We start from the raw sequence: 14,781 nt of genomic DNA, 5'->3' as shown, positions 1-14,781 counted from the left end.
TCTCTGGGGAGAATTAGTGTAGAGGCGGCGGGGGGAGGGTTGCGATGGGAGAGGTGGTTATGCTATTGGAGATGGGGCGTGGTCCAGGCAGCAGGAGTCAAAGAAGCAACCGTCGATTGTCGCGACTCCTGGCGCACCTGCTCCCTTACACTAGGTGAAAAATCTGTAAATAATGTTGCATGAAAAATGGCATTTTAAATATTTAAGAAGTATGGATGAGTACTTAACATAAAGGTATCTAACTAAAGTTATTTATCTAATATAGTAAACTGCTGTTTAAATTTCTTGTTTTTTCGAATTTACTTATTTTTTTATCGATCATCTTGAACTGTCTTTTCGATTTCGCGAAAGTACCGCAGGTTTTAGGTGGATTTTTAGTTAAGCGTACGGTGCGTGAGCCAGGTCTCCAGTCCTCCCACTGGAGTGGCTTTCGCTTTGGCCTGGCAAAAATGGAAATTTGCTACCGCTTATTTATTTTCTCCCTGCCCCCCGCCCGTCCCTTCGCGATTTCCACCTGCCACCCATTTGTCCCCCGCCTCACAGGTTGTACAAACGAAGCATGAACCGGGAGCGTAATTCAAGCGGAAAATTGTCGCGCAACGTCGCGTCGTCTTGCTTTTCTTTGCCCCTCGTCCTGCGAGCGGCGTCCTGTGACCTGGGTCCTTATATCGCTCCGTGGGAATTCCCAGGACCTTCCGCAGTGCAGCGAGCTATGTAAACGGCACACGGCTCTCTGCGAGTTAACAATGTTTTTAGCCAGGTTGTTGTTACTGCCGCTGTTGCCGTAGTTGTACGCGCTGTTAATATTCTCGGCTAGCACGCCGCCTGAAATTGACGCGTATTAGAGACAGGAGTGCCGTGAACCAAACCAAACCGAACTGAACTGAACCTTTGGGTTTTTGGGCCAGGATGTCCAGGTACACGGCATCCTGGCATCCAACCAATCGGAATGTTTGATCAGGCATTGCGTTTGGCTCATCATATTCATCGGTTGTCGCCGCATCACAAGAAGCCCGGAGGTTTCATCCTCGAAATCGCCATTCACCGCAATTGAAACTCGCGTCTGATGTCCACACTTAGCGAAAATATAAAATCTAATGAATAGATTTTCTATTTGGAATTTAAATATTAAAGACTTCTAAAAAAGTTTATCAATTAAGATATATTCAACTATTTTTAAAGATTTATAAATATTAATATTACAAATATTCTTATCTTTAACAGCCTTGGGATTCAATTTTAAAACTAAAACTTTTCCGTAAAGACATTATAGAAGATTCAAGTTTTTTGCGTAAGATAGACTGATGATTAGATTGGTTTATTTTTTCCTACTGTACATTTGATGCCGATTTTCAGTTGCCGTTCCAGCCGCAAATCGTGTTAGCCACGCCATTAGCAAAAGCTCGCAGAGAACGGCGGAGCATCAAGGAGTGGTCATGCAATCGAGGTGGTGGGGAAGTGGGAGGGGGGCTCGAGTATATGAAACGGATCCCGGTTCGCAGATCCCGGTTCGTGGGTCTCCTGCTCCTCTAATGTGCGCGCTCCAATGGCCGTAAACCAATTCAAAAGCATATTTGCAAGCACTGATGGACCGTGGACCGCAACGGGAGGGGCATGGAGAGGGGGGACTTAGACCACCAGCGAAGGGTGATATATACAATAGACGAGGGCCTTGAAATATAATATTTAGCCCGGCTGCGAGTGAGTTGAGCCCTTGGCTTGTGTCTGGCCAGAATAACTTGAAATCGACCCCGCTTAGTGCACTTGGCGAAATACCAAAGATAATTTTAAATCAAAATTAAAAGTCTATTCAAAAATCCTTTCTTAATAAAGCAATCCATCCTTCAATATAAAAAATGTTTAAATATATAAAAAAGAATGTTTAAATATTATTTATAACTAAATTTTTTTGTAGGGTAAATTGAAAATATACCATTATCTTTATGTGTAGATATGTTGTTTAGATAAAAACATACGTTTTTGTAAGTTTCTTGAATTTATTATCTGATCGGCTTAAATTGAAGGTTAAGGACTTGAATCTTTGCCGAGTGCAGATTCGGCGTAATCTCGGCTGAGGGGCTTCAGCTGATGGCTGGCCTATGTCACCGATGAAGATGCCAGAGTGCCAATGCCAATGCCTTTGCCTTTTCGTTTGCACCATGTGCGAGCCATAACAATGTGGAAAATTGTTTCCTGTATCAATTTCACACATTAAGGAAGCAATTCGATTTTATCGCTTCCTCATGACTACACGTTCAATTATTGAAGAGTTTACGTTTTGCCGTCGGCGTTCCAGCCGTTCCCCTGAATTCCAACACTTCCCCCGACTTCGTAGCCCCCAACCGGAGGTTAGAGCCTTAAGTAGTCGTGTGCTGGCCTCTTTGCCAAAAAGCATTTTGCATACATTTGTCTGTCTTTCGGTCGGAGATTTTTCGAATGGCAGTGCGTGTGTGTTTTGTACTCGGTTTAGGAGGTAATTCTTTTCAATTGTTGTCTTACAGGGCGTTTTACAAGCCGTTTTCTGTTGCCTGCTTTTCGGGGGTGGGTTAATCTGGTCTGAAAATCGATGCATTGTCTCCTTTTATTTGCTGTTTGTTTGCTTGATTAATCAGTCTGTTTTTCGATGGAATTAAAATCGTTAATATAAGTACTAAGTGCATCTAAAAGACTGGTTTAAAATTATATCACCAAAACATTTCAGTTATAAACAGGGAACGTAACTGTTATAAGTTTTATTTTAAAAATCACACTTTAACAGTTATTCTCTGATTTGTAAAGTAAAACTCAAAGAATAACTGTTATTTTTTGAGTTTTATAATAAAAGTTGACAAATAACAGTTATTCGTCTTGATCAAAATAAAACTCAAACTTGATTTATGGCGATTTTGTGGGTAAACAAAATTTTAAAAAAATATAGGTATAAAATATGCGCGGTTGCCTTTTTTAACAAATTTTTAGTAAGTTATAAAAAGCACGGGTATTATGTTTTTTTTAATTATTTCATTTTTCCAAAAATGTCAAGGGAATAACTGTTATTCATAAAAATCAAAAAATAACAGTTATTTTTTGAGTTTTATTATAAAAATCAAAAAATAAAAATCATTACGGATTTGTAAACTAAAATGGCTAATAAAAATTGTGGTGTATTTAAAAAATTTTTAGGACCCTTCTAAGTGCGTGATTTTTTTGTATGAAAAATTTACAATAACAGTTATTTTCGTTCCCTGGTTATAAAGTCAAAAATGTTTTAAAAATATCAAATCATTTTAAAAAGTTTTATTTTTATTTTGTCATATTAAAGCTGGTATATAATACTAAAATTAATTTAAAAAGTTATTAGCTATGTATTTACCTGTGCAAAGTCTTTTTATAAAATAACCTGGCAAAATTGTACAATAGAACCCTAAGTAATGCCCATTGGAGCCCATTTCCTGATATTGGCCATTCCACGAACTGTCTCCCATTTCGTTTTTAATATTTACCCATTTTGATTATCCAATACAGAGCGAGGCCAGACCTGAATCAAAATTGAAATCTCTGCGCCGACAAGAGCATTTAGGTGGCGATGAGGCCAACTTCCGACCTTGTCCCCGCGCTCTGGGCCCTGTCAGCCCATCCAGCCTGTTCAGCCTTTTCAGCTTTTCAGCCAGCCTCTGCTGTTTGCATATCAATTTGGGAATAAGCAACTCGGAGCTGACAGCGTTTGTGTCAACATCAACAACTGCTTGGTATGCGTGGCAGGCGGACGATGAGGTTGCCATTCGGGCCACATACAAAATACAAATGAGCCATTGTGGGTCACGTAGCGCTCAATAGGTCAACGGGTCATAACAGATTCGTTTCGATATTTGTTTATCGATGGCTTTCGGTAAAGCGACCCCAACCAATCGCCCGCCAGCCTGCCACATGTAATTAATAAACAATGGACGACGGACTTCTCGGCCTTTTCCGCCCCCCGACGGTCGATCACAAATTCAGCGAATTAGCGAAGAAATTAAAAAGTAATTTCTGCACAGCAACAAGGACCGAAGGATTTGCAGTTGTCAGTTGAAAATGTTGCGCATGCAAATGAAGAGGAAGATCCGTAAACGGCTGATGATGATGGTCTGACAACGATGCCAACTTCAGACCGAAGTTGAAACTTTTAATTTGATTTGCAGCATTTTAATGGATTTTAATGAAACGCAAACAGGCGACGATTGCAGCAAAGAACAGTGGAGACGACAAAAAAAAGAAGCGGCGAAAAGGACACTCAAGGGGCTGGGAGTGAAAAAAGTTTTGACAAATGCCAAAGCGCGAAAAATTCACTCCACTTTATTTTCGGTAACTTAGACGCAACGCAGCTCAAGAACTTCCACTTGATAAGCGCGCCTCCCAGACAGACGTTCCCTTTCCGTTTGTTAATTGAAAATGTTTGAAATTCCACGCCGACTGTCGGCTAAATCACAAAAATCGTCAGGGGCGCGAATAATTCAAAATTAATTTCAATTAAGTGTACTTCCCGGGAATCGTGAATATGACAGCTATGAGTCATAAGTCATGCATGCTTTTGCTGCAGACAGACGGACAGATGGGCGGGCTAATTAAAATTACATAAATTACGCATACGCCATGTGGCCGCGGCTCGCGCAAAATGAAGCGAAAATGTGAAAAGTTTCGGCATTTTTGATCAAAAGTCCATGGGCCGGCTAATTTGATTAGCTCCCAGGCCCAGGCTCATTAAGAGGTCTTGCCCTTTGTCCTGTGTCCTCTTCGCTTTTTGTCCGCCTCCCTCTTGTTTTTCGCACTTTCCTCTTTCTCGGCTTTCCATCTTGGCATTTTCCCCTTTGTCTGTCCGCGCTGTTTGCGGGTGTGTGTGTGTCCCATGGCCTATCTTTCGGACAGAGCTCATGCAACATTTAGTGGCAACTAATTGCAGCAGCATTGAAATTAATTATTTAACCCTTTTTATTGTTTAAGCCCTCGCTCGGCTTTCGACTTTTGGCTCTCAGGAGCCGCACCCGTTGCCTTTTCGGGCCGCGCCTCATTAGCATAATTAATTGTGCAAATTTGCGAAGTTAAACAAGTTATTATTTCAAATTAAACGAGTACAGTTCGTCACTGCCAAACGGCCGAAATTGTCAGGGAATTTAATAATAATTTCTTTGAAATCATCCGCAGACCTGTGACCGTTTTGAAGGCTTTGAAGTACAAGTTAAGTAGGTTAAAAAGCCGTTAAATCATTACAAATATTTTAGATAAATGGATACTCATGCTGAGTACTTTAAGTGCCTAGTACTTAAAAACATAGCAGAACAAATATAAAGCAATAAATATATATCCTTAAAAATCAATAAATGAATTGCAGTTTTATAGAAAACTCCTTCAGTAAAATAAATATAAATAAAATCAAAAAAATTAAACAGGTTTTTTCCTCTTTATTTTTTTAAAGTATTGTAAGTATTGTAGAAATGTAAGTAACAAATAAAATGTTTTGCCCACTTTAGAGATTCACTTTAAATCTAGGCTAAAAATTCATGGAAACGGCCGACGCGTCGGTCAACTGCACACATTGTAAATATTGTTTAACGACCAAACCGATTTATTTTCCAAGCCCTAGCTTTCAATTAAAACTGCCATAGTGAACTCGGGCACCAACCTGTCTGTTATAATACAGATTAGCGATTCGAACTCTGAATAAACGCATTGAAATCCATAAATTGAATTATTTATTTATCTTATTTATTTGAATTTTTCATGAACAGCAAGAAAACAAAGAACAAATGCATTGCAGTTCGCCTTTTGAAATATTTTACACAATTTAATGGCATTCGCCAAAATGAAAAACTAAAGTAAATGCTTTTATATACATTATCGTTATCTGCTCTCGTTTATATTTATTTTATCGTGTGTGTTTTTTATTCTTTACAACCGAAAGATGTGCGAATGAGTAGGTAAATTAATTTATACATTTATATTTTATAATTTGCATGTTTTTTCCACCAAGCACGCTGAGTTTTACTTTAATTGGATATACTTAAAACAAAAAAATTATTTCAGAGACGTACAGGCTCCATTTCATCGCTATACCATAGTACAATATACCATATATATTTTTAGTTGGCCGTCTGTTGCCAGATCCTTTTTAAAGGGCTTTGACCCTGTGGATAATGAGTAGTGTCTATTTGTAGTTGCTCAGCTAAAAGAAATTTTTATTGCGTTTTGTTAAGTTTTATTATCTATGTGATTTTGCTGTTGGTTTTTTATGTCGGCCTTCGTAAATACATGCTGAGAAATATAGCGAATAGCTCTATATACATACGTATATGTTTGAGTCTGGCTTAGTGACATGATTTATAGTTGTTTGTCCTCTGTTTTAAATGTTTAAAATTGTATTTACAACATATTTATGCTAGACTTAATTATAATGATTTTTACAGCATCTGCATTCTCGTATTTCACAAATAAAATCGCATTTTATTCCATTAATTCTGCTTTTATGTGTTCACTTATTTTTTATGGTGTTTCATATGTGTTATTTTTTATACTTTACCCAAAACCCTTGGCATGGGGTGTGCGCGGATATATTTGCTCGAAAAAATGCCCATGTGCTCTACGAATGAAAATCAATTGCCGAACAACAATCGAAAAAATTACGCTTATATATGTACATATATTGGAAATTCGTTTGGTTTGCTGGAGAGTGACTTATTTTGGCTAGTATCAGTGTCAGGCAGGTAAATCAATTTTTTCTGGCAGTTTTTGTTTGTTTTAATTTTCAGTTTTGTTTTATTCAGAATGCTTGTTGAACTAACCGACATGAAAATATTCATTTACAAGGATAACATGGTTTTCATTGAAAAAAAAGATGTGTGATTCACACCATACATTATGATAACAAGTCGAATTCTAAAAGAAACCGTGACTTTGTCAAACAGAAACAATATCGTTTTTACAAAACAATTTCGTGTTCAATAATGTCGCTAAATTTTAAAATATTATAAAATTGATTTTAATATTATTTTTAAATTCTTAAATATTTTAAGCATTTAACCAAAGGATACAATTTTTTTATGATGAACAAAGACGTTGTAATTTTATCAAATAAAATATAAAATTTTGTTTATCAAAAGCAAAGCTAATATTGTCCTAAATAAAATTATAACAAACACTCTTTTAAAATACAAATATATAAAAGGTAAATATATTTTTTTGTAATATATAACTTGAACTTGGTTCATTAAAATTTATTTTATCAGAAATGAGTTAAAACACATTTGTAATTAATGAAAAACAGCAAAAAGGTTCTTCTTTTCTTATTCCTTGAGCATCTATAATCTTCAACATTTCGTTCCTTACTCTCTAAACATTATTTACAATTATCAACCCAAAAGCTTTCCCTATTCACTAATTTGCGGTCTTACCTTTGTCTGTTACCCTAACTAACTAACTAGGTGATTAACTGACTGACTAACTAACGTGATGATATAGTTGACAAAGTTGCCATACGCGGCACATTCCATTCCGAATACGGAGAGTTTAGTTCTCCTCCGATTCCGATTCTCTGTTAGATGTCAGTGTTCATGAAGGGCGCCGCAAACTGTGAATTAATAGAATTGCTGCCAGGGTTGCGGAAATTAGTGATGTCCTGCCGCAGAGGCTGCTCCTTTGTGCCGCGCCAGAGTCTTTAATTGAGGAAAAGCAGAGAACACGTAGAAAAATAAACCAAAGGAAATGACACGTTATAAGTTTATTAAATGGAAAGTCAAAAGTCTAGGAGACTTTAAGAAATTCGAGTAAAAACAAGGAGTTTTTTAATCAGAGTCACTCAGTAAAATCGAAACAAATATGTATTATTTTTGAGTTCAACATATATTTTATTTAAATGAAATCAAATTATATTATGGAGCTTGATGATGGGGAAACTCACTTGCATTCGCATGTCTCAGCGGCATTTGATTGTTGAAATTGTCGAACTGCGATAGCGACGCACTCAGTGTCTTTTCGCGCCTCAGCTCCGGATAATTCTCAATTTCCGCCACGCACTTGAGCTCCAGGATTTTCCCAGCCTGGAAAAAGCGCTGTCCTTGCAAATAGAAGTGCACCTGAAGCCGCTGGCGTCGCAGAACATAATCGTGGGCCGGAATACTAGTGTCGGTTGTGGGATGCAATTCACCCAGCAGAGGCTAAAACAGAATGGGAAGCGCAGTCAGCTAGTTTACAATTTTTTACATTTTATATATTACAATCTACTATTGTATTAACACGAGCTCCAAATGAAATTTAATTTTTTAAACCTACCTGTTCGCCGTTGATGTACCAGGTGAGCCGTGTGGGCAGACTGGAGTAATCAGAGGAGCAGGTGGCGCTGAGAAACTCCTCCATGCGGTACATTGAGTTGAAGCTCTCTATTAGCGGGTCGATCTGGGGCAAAGCTGCATACATTTTGGTGAATAATAAGTTACTGAAATAAATCAACTGTAAGTGCTAATAGAAAGCCCACCTGCCACCGTCATGTTGTCCGCCTTATCCGCAAGTTTAAAATGAGGGGCATCGCCGCTAACTTCGCACTTGTAGAGACCCGTAGACTTGGCGCCCTGTAAACTCAAATCAAGCCTGCAACTCGATTCGTTGCATACGTATTTCCCGTCCAGCACTTGCAGTCCGGGCACTCCGAACGTCATGTAAATCGGACTCGCCAGGGGGGAATATCTAATCTCAGGATATAGATTGTGAGCTTGGCTATTGAATATGATTTGCTGCAGTTACCTAAAGAACTCCTCGTGATCCTTGTACCACTTCACCGAGTTTAGCGTGTGACCACGCATATCGTAGCTGCAAGATAAGGTCACATTGTCCCGGAAATCAACAATCTCGGGCACACTAATATCCGTCACAAACAAGGCATTTGCTATGGGGTAGTCTAAAATAGATAAATAAAACATTTTAAAAATCAGTTTTAACACTCCAACAATTTCTAGTTTTATGTAATCTAAACTAAAATGGCCAAAAGCCCAATACAGACAGTAGAATATTGTTAGATAACAGTGAACCTGGGCTATTTCCTGTAATCGAATCGTAGGGCGTGGCAGTCCTCCTTTGTGTGTAGGATGAGTACATGGAAATCTGCCATCCTCGGGACGCTGGATACAAAAACCCACAGGCCAGTGACACAATTTTTGGTGACCAAAAGCCAGGGACATGTTCAGCGGTGGGTGTTGTATGCGTAATTTTTAATTTGCCCAGGTGACTGACCTGGGAAAATGGAAAATGGGCAATGCAGGGGGGATGGCAGGTGCTTTGTGGCCAAGTTCTGGCACATGAGACATCGAATAAATTTGAAATTTCATGAAATGAATATGCAAAACAGTTAGTTAGTCAGGTAGTGGGCTGCCTACGTAAACGGGAGATGGTGGGGGCTGGAAACAAAATGCAATGGCTATGGGCCATATGTAACTGGCATATGGAGCTTCCTCTAGTAGGTAGTTTCTGGGGCTCCAATTCCAGTGGGTGGCTGGTTCAGAAACTGATAAGAAATGCGGAGAGACCAAATGTCAAATGACTCGACTTTTGCCTTGACAAAAATAAATTTAACATGAGACGAAAGATGCGTATAAGCAGGACTGTAAACTGAAAGGACTTCTGCAAGAAGGATATGATAAATATTCAGTAGTTGAAAGTCTGTATGAAGATCTTTTAGTTTTTGACTGACTAGAATATCATATTTGTCTGTTTTAGAAACGGAATCTGTACATAATTCCAACTACAAATCTTAAAAGTATTTTATCACTATGGACGGCAGTCCATGTAGTGACGAAGCGCACCAGGAGAGTGTGCGAAGGCGACTACTATATATACACGAAGAAATGAAAATCTACTGTGATGGTCCGACCATAATGAATGATACACCTATCGAAAGGTATTGCAAAAACTAACAGGATTGCATACCAAGACTCTAAGAAAATCAATTGGCTTGGGAGAGAGAGCGGTGAAAGTGAAAAAGTGCAAATTTCGAAATTTGGAGCTGTTGGGGCCGGTGGGGATAAATGCCCCCTCGCAATATTTTAGTTGTGTTCTTATTGAAAATACCCGTCGAATGAGGGGTCATACGATAAAATCCGACGCTCCAACATACAAAAGTTCTGATATCAACATTTGTGACGAAAAATTATTACACTCGTCATTAAATACACTTTCTAAGATTTTCTCATTCGGCACGCTGCAATAGAAAATGCCTATGAAGGTAAAAAGGCTAAAATAGTATGCTAGGGCGGGCCGAATGAGAAAATATTAGAGAGTGTATTTAATGACGAGTGTAATAATTTTTCGTCACAAATGTTGATATCAGAACTTTTGTATGTTGAAGGTGCGATCGTCACTAGTTTTTTACCTCGTTAAGAGGTGTTTTTATTTGATTTAATTTTTTTATAAAAAGTTTAATTTATTAATAATTACTCCCGTGGGCTACTTTAAAAATAAATGCATTAAACGAAATTAATAAAGAATAATATTATTAGTATTAATTTAATTCATTTAATTATTCGCAAGCAAAGTAAGGTAAATAATATACTTGATTGCGTTTAATGCTTTAAAATTTGCATTTTCATGTACAAAATAGTTTCCTTTTGTTAATGTTTTATTTACAATTTTAAAATACATACACCTTGCGAACTAACCACTAAAGCTTTTAAGCATTTCGCACATATGCAAATTAACATGAAGGCAAACAACATCGACAATTACACAAATAAATATTTTATTTAAATTGATTGGAGATAGGTGTGATTAAATGCGGCAAATTGTTGGAATTCATTACGCTTTACAATAAATGAAAACTAGCAAAAACTTTAAGTCGTCCGTTGGAAAAACAAACCCATTTCAACTGTGTGGATTAAGCTCCATTCCCCATTTAACCACATCCAATGGAAATGGAGGGAGCTAAGCTGGGAAGAGATACAAACATAGATATATTTACACCTCAGGACAGAAAAACTTTGCTGATAATTAACCTGTACATTTCATTCGAGAAGTGCCAAGCACACATTTGCGTACATCTACGTCCACCCCAAAGAAATTCTCACTGAAATCCCCACCCACCTAGAGAAAATGTACACATGCATTTTTGGGGCAGGACCAACGACGTCCAAGTTTGGTGATAAATTCATTTAGAGATGCCAAGTTGAGACATTTATGCTAACAATTCTGCTATGGCACTTTTTTAATAGCTCTCTGTGGTTCAGCGGCGGAGTATTTCTAACCAGGATCATGGGTATGTATACAGTTGTCACATTTAAAAAAAATATGTATTTAATATACTTTTTAAAAAAACTATTTATTTATTTTGTATTCATTTTTTCACCGAAATATCATAAAAACAAATAACAAGAATATAAAAAAATTGCAATAGTGTTTTCTTGAACACAACTGTATACAAAAATCTTCATAGTTCGGTAGTCTTTTGTGGTTAGCATATATACATAAATATTCATTTCACTTGCTCGGCCACTAAAACCCACAAAGTGGAGAAAAAGAATCTATAAGAGGCTGGCAAACAGTCAAAGTGTTTTTCCTATTTTTAGTTGCATCTAAATCCGCAAATTAATTGGGTGCCGTATAGCTGAAGAGTCCAACAGATTTTCAAAAGTAAATAAACAGGTCCCAGCTATTTGTTATTTGTTATAGTTGCTTTGCGGTTACCCAAGGCGACATCGTAAATTGGACGTCCCACAATGGACAATATTTAATTCCATTAGGCTGGCCAAATTGTTGTTCTCGTTGCCGGCAAACACTCTATATATAGAAGCGTTGAGAGGAATTGAAATCCTTTCTTCGGCTGTCTTTGTGGCGAAAGCCTTTGTGTTCGTGTCCTGGATTGCATGAATTCCCAGTCTGAAAGTGCTCAGAGGTGTGTGTGAAAAATGTGCCAGTGCCAGTTGAAAGAGTTCGGAGATGATGTGAACTAAATCCTCTATTGGGAGGTCAGAAGGTTTTGGTTATTGTCGGAACAAATTAAAAACCAGTAATTTTAGACAAAACTGCTTGGAAAAAGCAATTTTTTAAAATTAAGCTTCCCAATTCTTGGCTTTAGTTTGGTTTCCCATTAAAGTCTAAGCCAATTGCAGTTTTTAAACGTAAAATACAAAAAAAAGTGAAACCTGCTCTGGCAGTTGCCTACTTCCATTTACCAACTGAATTTCCCTCAACTTTTCCATTGCTCTCGCACACATGATGGAATACAATTTCTAGTTTCCCGTTGAGCGAAGTGAAAAGCGGAGTGAGCCAGCTCATTTAATGCGCTCCAAATTAATTGCCCCATTGCCATTGGCAATTCGAGTGCAGGAGGGAATGAAAGTCGGAGAAAAGCGGGAAAAAGCGGAGGGCGGCTGCCTTTGGCAGTCTGCCTAATTGCGAGCATTTCAAAAATACAATTTAAGTTTAAACTGCACTCAAGATGTGCTGCTGCTGCTGATGCTGCTGCTTCAGCAAAAGCAAAAGTTGCGGCAGCAGAAATTACCGAATGCCAAAAGGGATGAGGGCGAGGCGAGTGCAACTGCCACTGCAACTGGAACGGCGGCAGCCGTTGAAATTATGGCAAAAGTCATTAAAACAGCCAGAGGCAAAAACTTTGCCAATATTGATTTGCGGTTCGTGTTCTCGGCAAACACCAATAACAATTAAAATAATAATAAACCGATTCACAATAAACGACAAGGGCGATTTGTCCGGCTCGCATTACGCATACGCACCGTTGTCAGCCAAATCCCCGCCAGCGCTTCATTAACCAAACAAATATTGCAGATATATATATATATTCAATGCCAAAAACCATAAAAAAACAATAATAATTTCCTCCAATTCCGGCGGAGGGTCGCAAAAACTTACCAATTAAAAGTGCGATGAACAGAAACATCAGCCAGCCGTAATCCATTTTTTTGTCGTCGTCCTTATTGTTGCTCTTGTTTGAATAAAATTAATTGCTTCCAGTTATTGTTGCTCTTGGCTTTGGCTTTGGCAGCGGCGTTGATTTATGCAGTTTATCCCCTTCGCATCTCCGCATGGAGAAGAATCCCTTTGTTTCAAGTGCAGTCGGGAAGAAGGCGGGCAAAAAAACTAGAATCGAACAACCAAGTGGAGGTCAAACGGGTGGCTCAATTAATTGAACACTGTGTCAAAAGGAGATGTACAAAAAGAAAGCACGAAATCCACATCGAGATGGAGGAACAGGAACGGCACAAGAGAATATAAATAAATAAACTCGGCGACAAACTCATGCAGAAAAGTTCAAAGGATACGCTCTGTCAGTGTCGTTATAAATAAATAACAAACGTTAGAGCAGCCCAGAAAAAGTAAAGACGTCCAGGGAGCTGGAGACAGCAAGTACACGGAGAAAATAAAAAGCTGATTTTTCACTTAGCACATTTAAATAACCTAATATTTAATTATTATTTTTAATTGTCTAAAATATAAAAATTTAGTAGGGAAAATCATAATTCATTAGTTCTAATATTTCAGTAAAAATAATGTAATACATTTTTGATAGAAGAATTCATTACTATCATAACTGTAAAATAAATATCTTAACAAATAAATGTTATCGAATTCTAAGATATCACATGTGTTTTGCAAAATGGGTCGTATGAGCACTCCACTTCTCGGTGTATAAGCTCGCATGAAAGGGAAAGCAGGAAAAAACAGAAGAAACAAGGACGTGTGGGCGTGGCAGACGCCCTGGCATCCTGTTTTGTTGTACTTCTTGTGCGAGTGTATGTGCGTTTGTCAACTTAAATAATTTAAATGCCAAATTCAAACGAATCCATGTGTTTAATATTTGAATAAGCCATCCACCTGCCACGACCACGCCCCCTTTCGCCTGGGCCCTTGTGTATCAGTACCTTTTTTTTTGTTTTTTCTCTTTTCTTGTTTTATGTTCACTTTATTTTTGGCTCGGTTGTTCTTGTCAATTTGGGTTTGGTCGGAGTTAACATTAAACTGAAATTGAAGCACTCGACGGAAGCGGAAGTTACCAGTCCAGCGCAATTTAAACTTGTTTCGCTCTATTCTTTTGTTGGTTGGTCTTAAAGTACTTTCAGAACTTCTTTCTCGTTGTTTTCACTTTGGCAGCTTGGTTTTGCTTATTTTACTTGAATGTTATTATAGACCGCACGCTTTGGTTAATTGACCTTTCGTCGGATGTTTTGGAGTTTGACTATATTTTATTTGTAAAGTTTTGTAAGTTTCACGACACCGTAATAGATACTTAAGATGTACTTTAACTGAGCTTATAATCTCCCTGTCTTTTTATGTTTTATTTTTTTTATTGAACACGAATCGGTCGGCGATTGAGGACCCCTATGGAAAGTATCTCCGCGCGGCTTCAGGCTTACGAGCTGACTGAAGCTGCGGACTCGGATTCGTGAGTTCAACTTCACGGATGCCAACGCAGTCGGCTGCGCAGTCGGCGGCGCTGCCGCTGAAGGACTTCGTGACCGGCTATCGTGTAATAGCGTACGCTCAGCATCTCAAAAGGACCTCGGGTGCTGGGGATGCTCGGTTACACGACAGCTGAGCCTGTAACGGGACCCATGGGGCCCGAAGAGCGGATCTAAGAGAGGCGACGAGATTTTGTAGCTTTGTCGCCCGCTCTGTTGACTTTCGGCACGGAGGATGTTATTCTTAACAGCGGGAATGTTAGTTATAACAATAACCTTCTAAAATATCCCATTTATTACTGCTGTTATTGGGCTTTACTAGAATACTTTTTAACATTTTTTAGAAACAAAAAAAAATTAAATATTTCTTCTA

The 14,781-nt window shown here is 38.2% G+C and overlaps 2 protein-coding genes across 2 annotated transcripts; both read right to left on the bottom strand.

Moving 5' to 3' along the window:
• Positions 1 to 363: 363 nt before the first annotated feature.
• LOC138913706 (uncharacterized) lies at positions 364 to 988 on the bottom strand. The gene is made up of 2 exons (XM_070217986.1): positions 890 to 988; positions 364 to 825 (listed from the first exon to the last, which is right to left on the bottom strand). Exons 1-2 carry the CDS (start codon positions 963 to 965, stop codon positions 578 to 580), a joined length of 324 nt encoding a protein of 107 aa, XP_070074087.1. The 5' UTR covers positions 966 to 988; the 3' UTR covers positions 364 to 577.
• A 4,711-nt stretch (positions 989 to 5,699) lies between these two features.
• beat-Va (beaten path Va) lies at positions 5,700 to 13,256 on the bottom strand. Its single transcript, XM_017158142.3, has 6 exons — positions 12,862 to 13,256; positions 8,749 to 8,902; positions 8,483 to 8,691; positions 8,281 to 8,414; positions 7,910 to 8,165; positions 5,700 to 7,664 (listed from the first exon to the last, which is right to left on the bottom strand). The coding sequence occupies exons 1-6, from the start codon at positions 12,905 to 12,907 to the stop codon at positions 7,561 to 7,563; spliced, it is 903 nt and encodes a 300-aa protein (XP_017013631.2). The 5' UTR covers positions 12,908 to 13,256; the 3' UTR covers positions 5,700 to 7,560.
• Between the last annotated feature and the right edge of the window lie 1,525 nt (positions 13,257 to 14,781).

The sequence above is a fragment of the Drosophila takahashii genome, chromosome 3R (assembly GCF_030179915.1).
Source record: "Drosophila takahashii strain IR98-3 E-12201 chromosome 3R, DtakHiC1v2, whole genome shotgun sequence".
Classification (NCBI taxonomy): domain Eukaryota; kingdom Metazoa; phylum Arthropoda; class Insecta; order Diptera; family Drosophilidae; genus Drosophila; species Drosophila takahashii.
The sequence above is the reverse complement of the archived record's forward strand: the minus strand, read 5'-3'. Positions and strand labels throughout refer to the sequence as shown.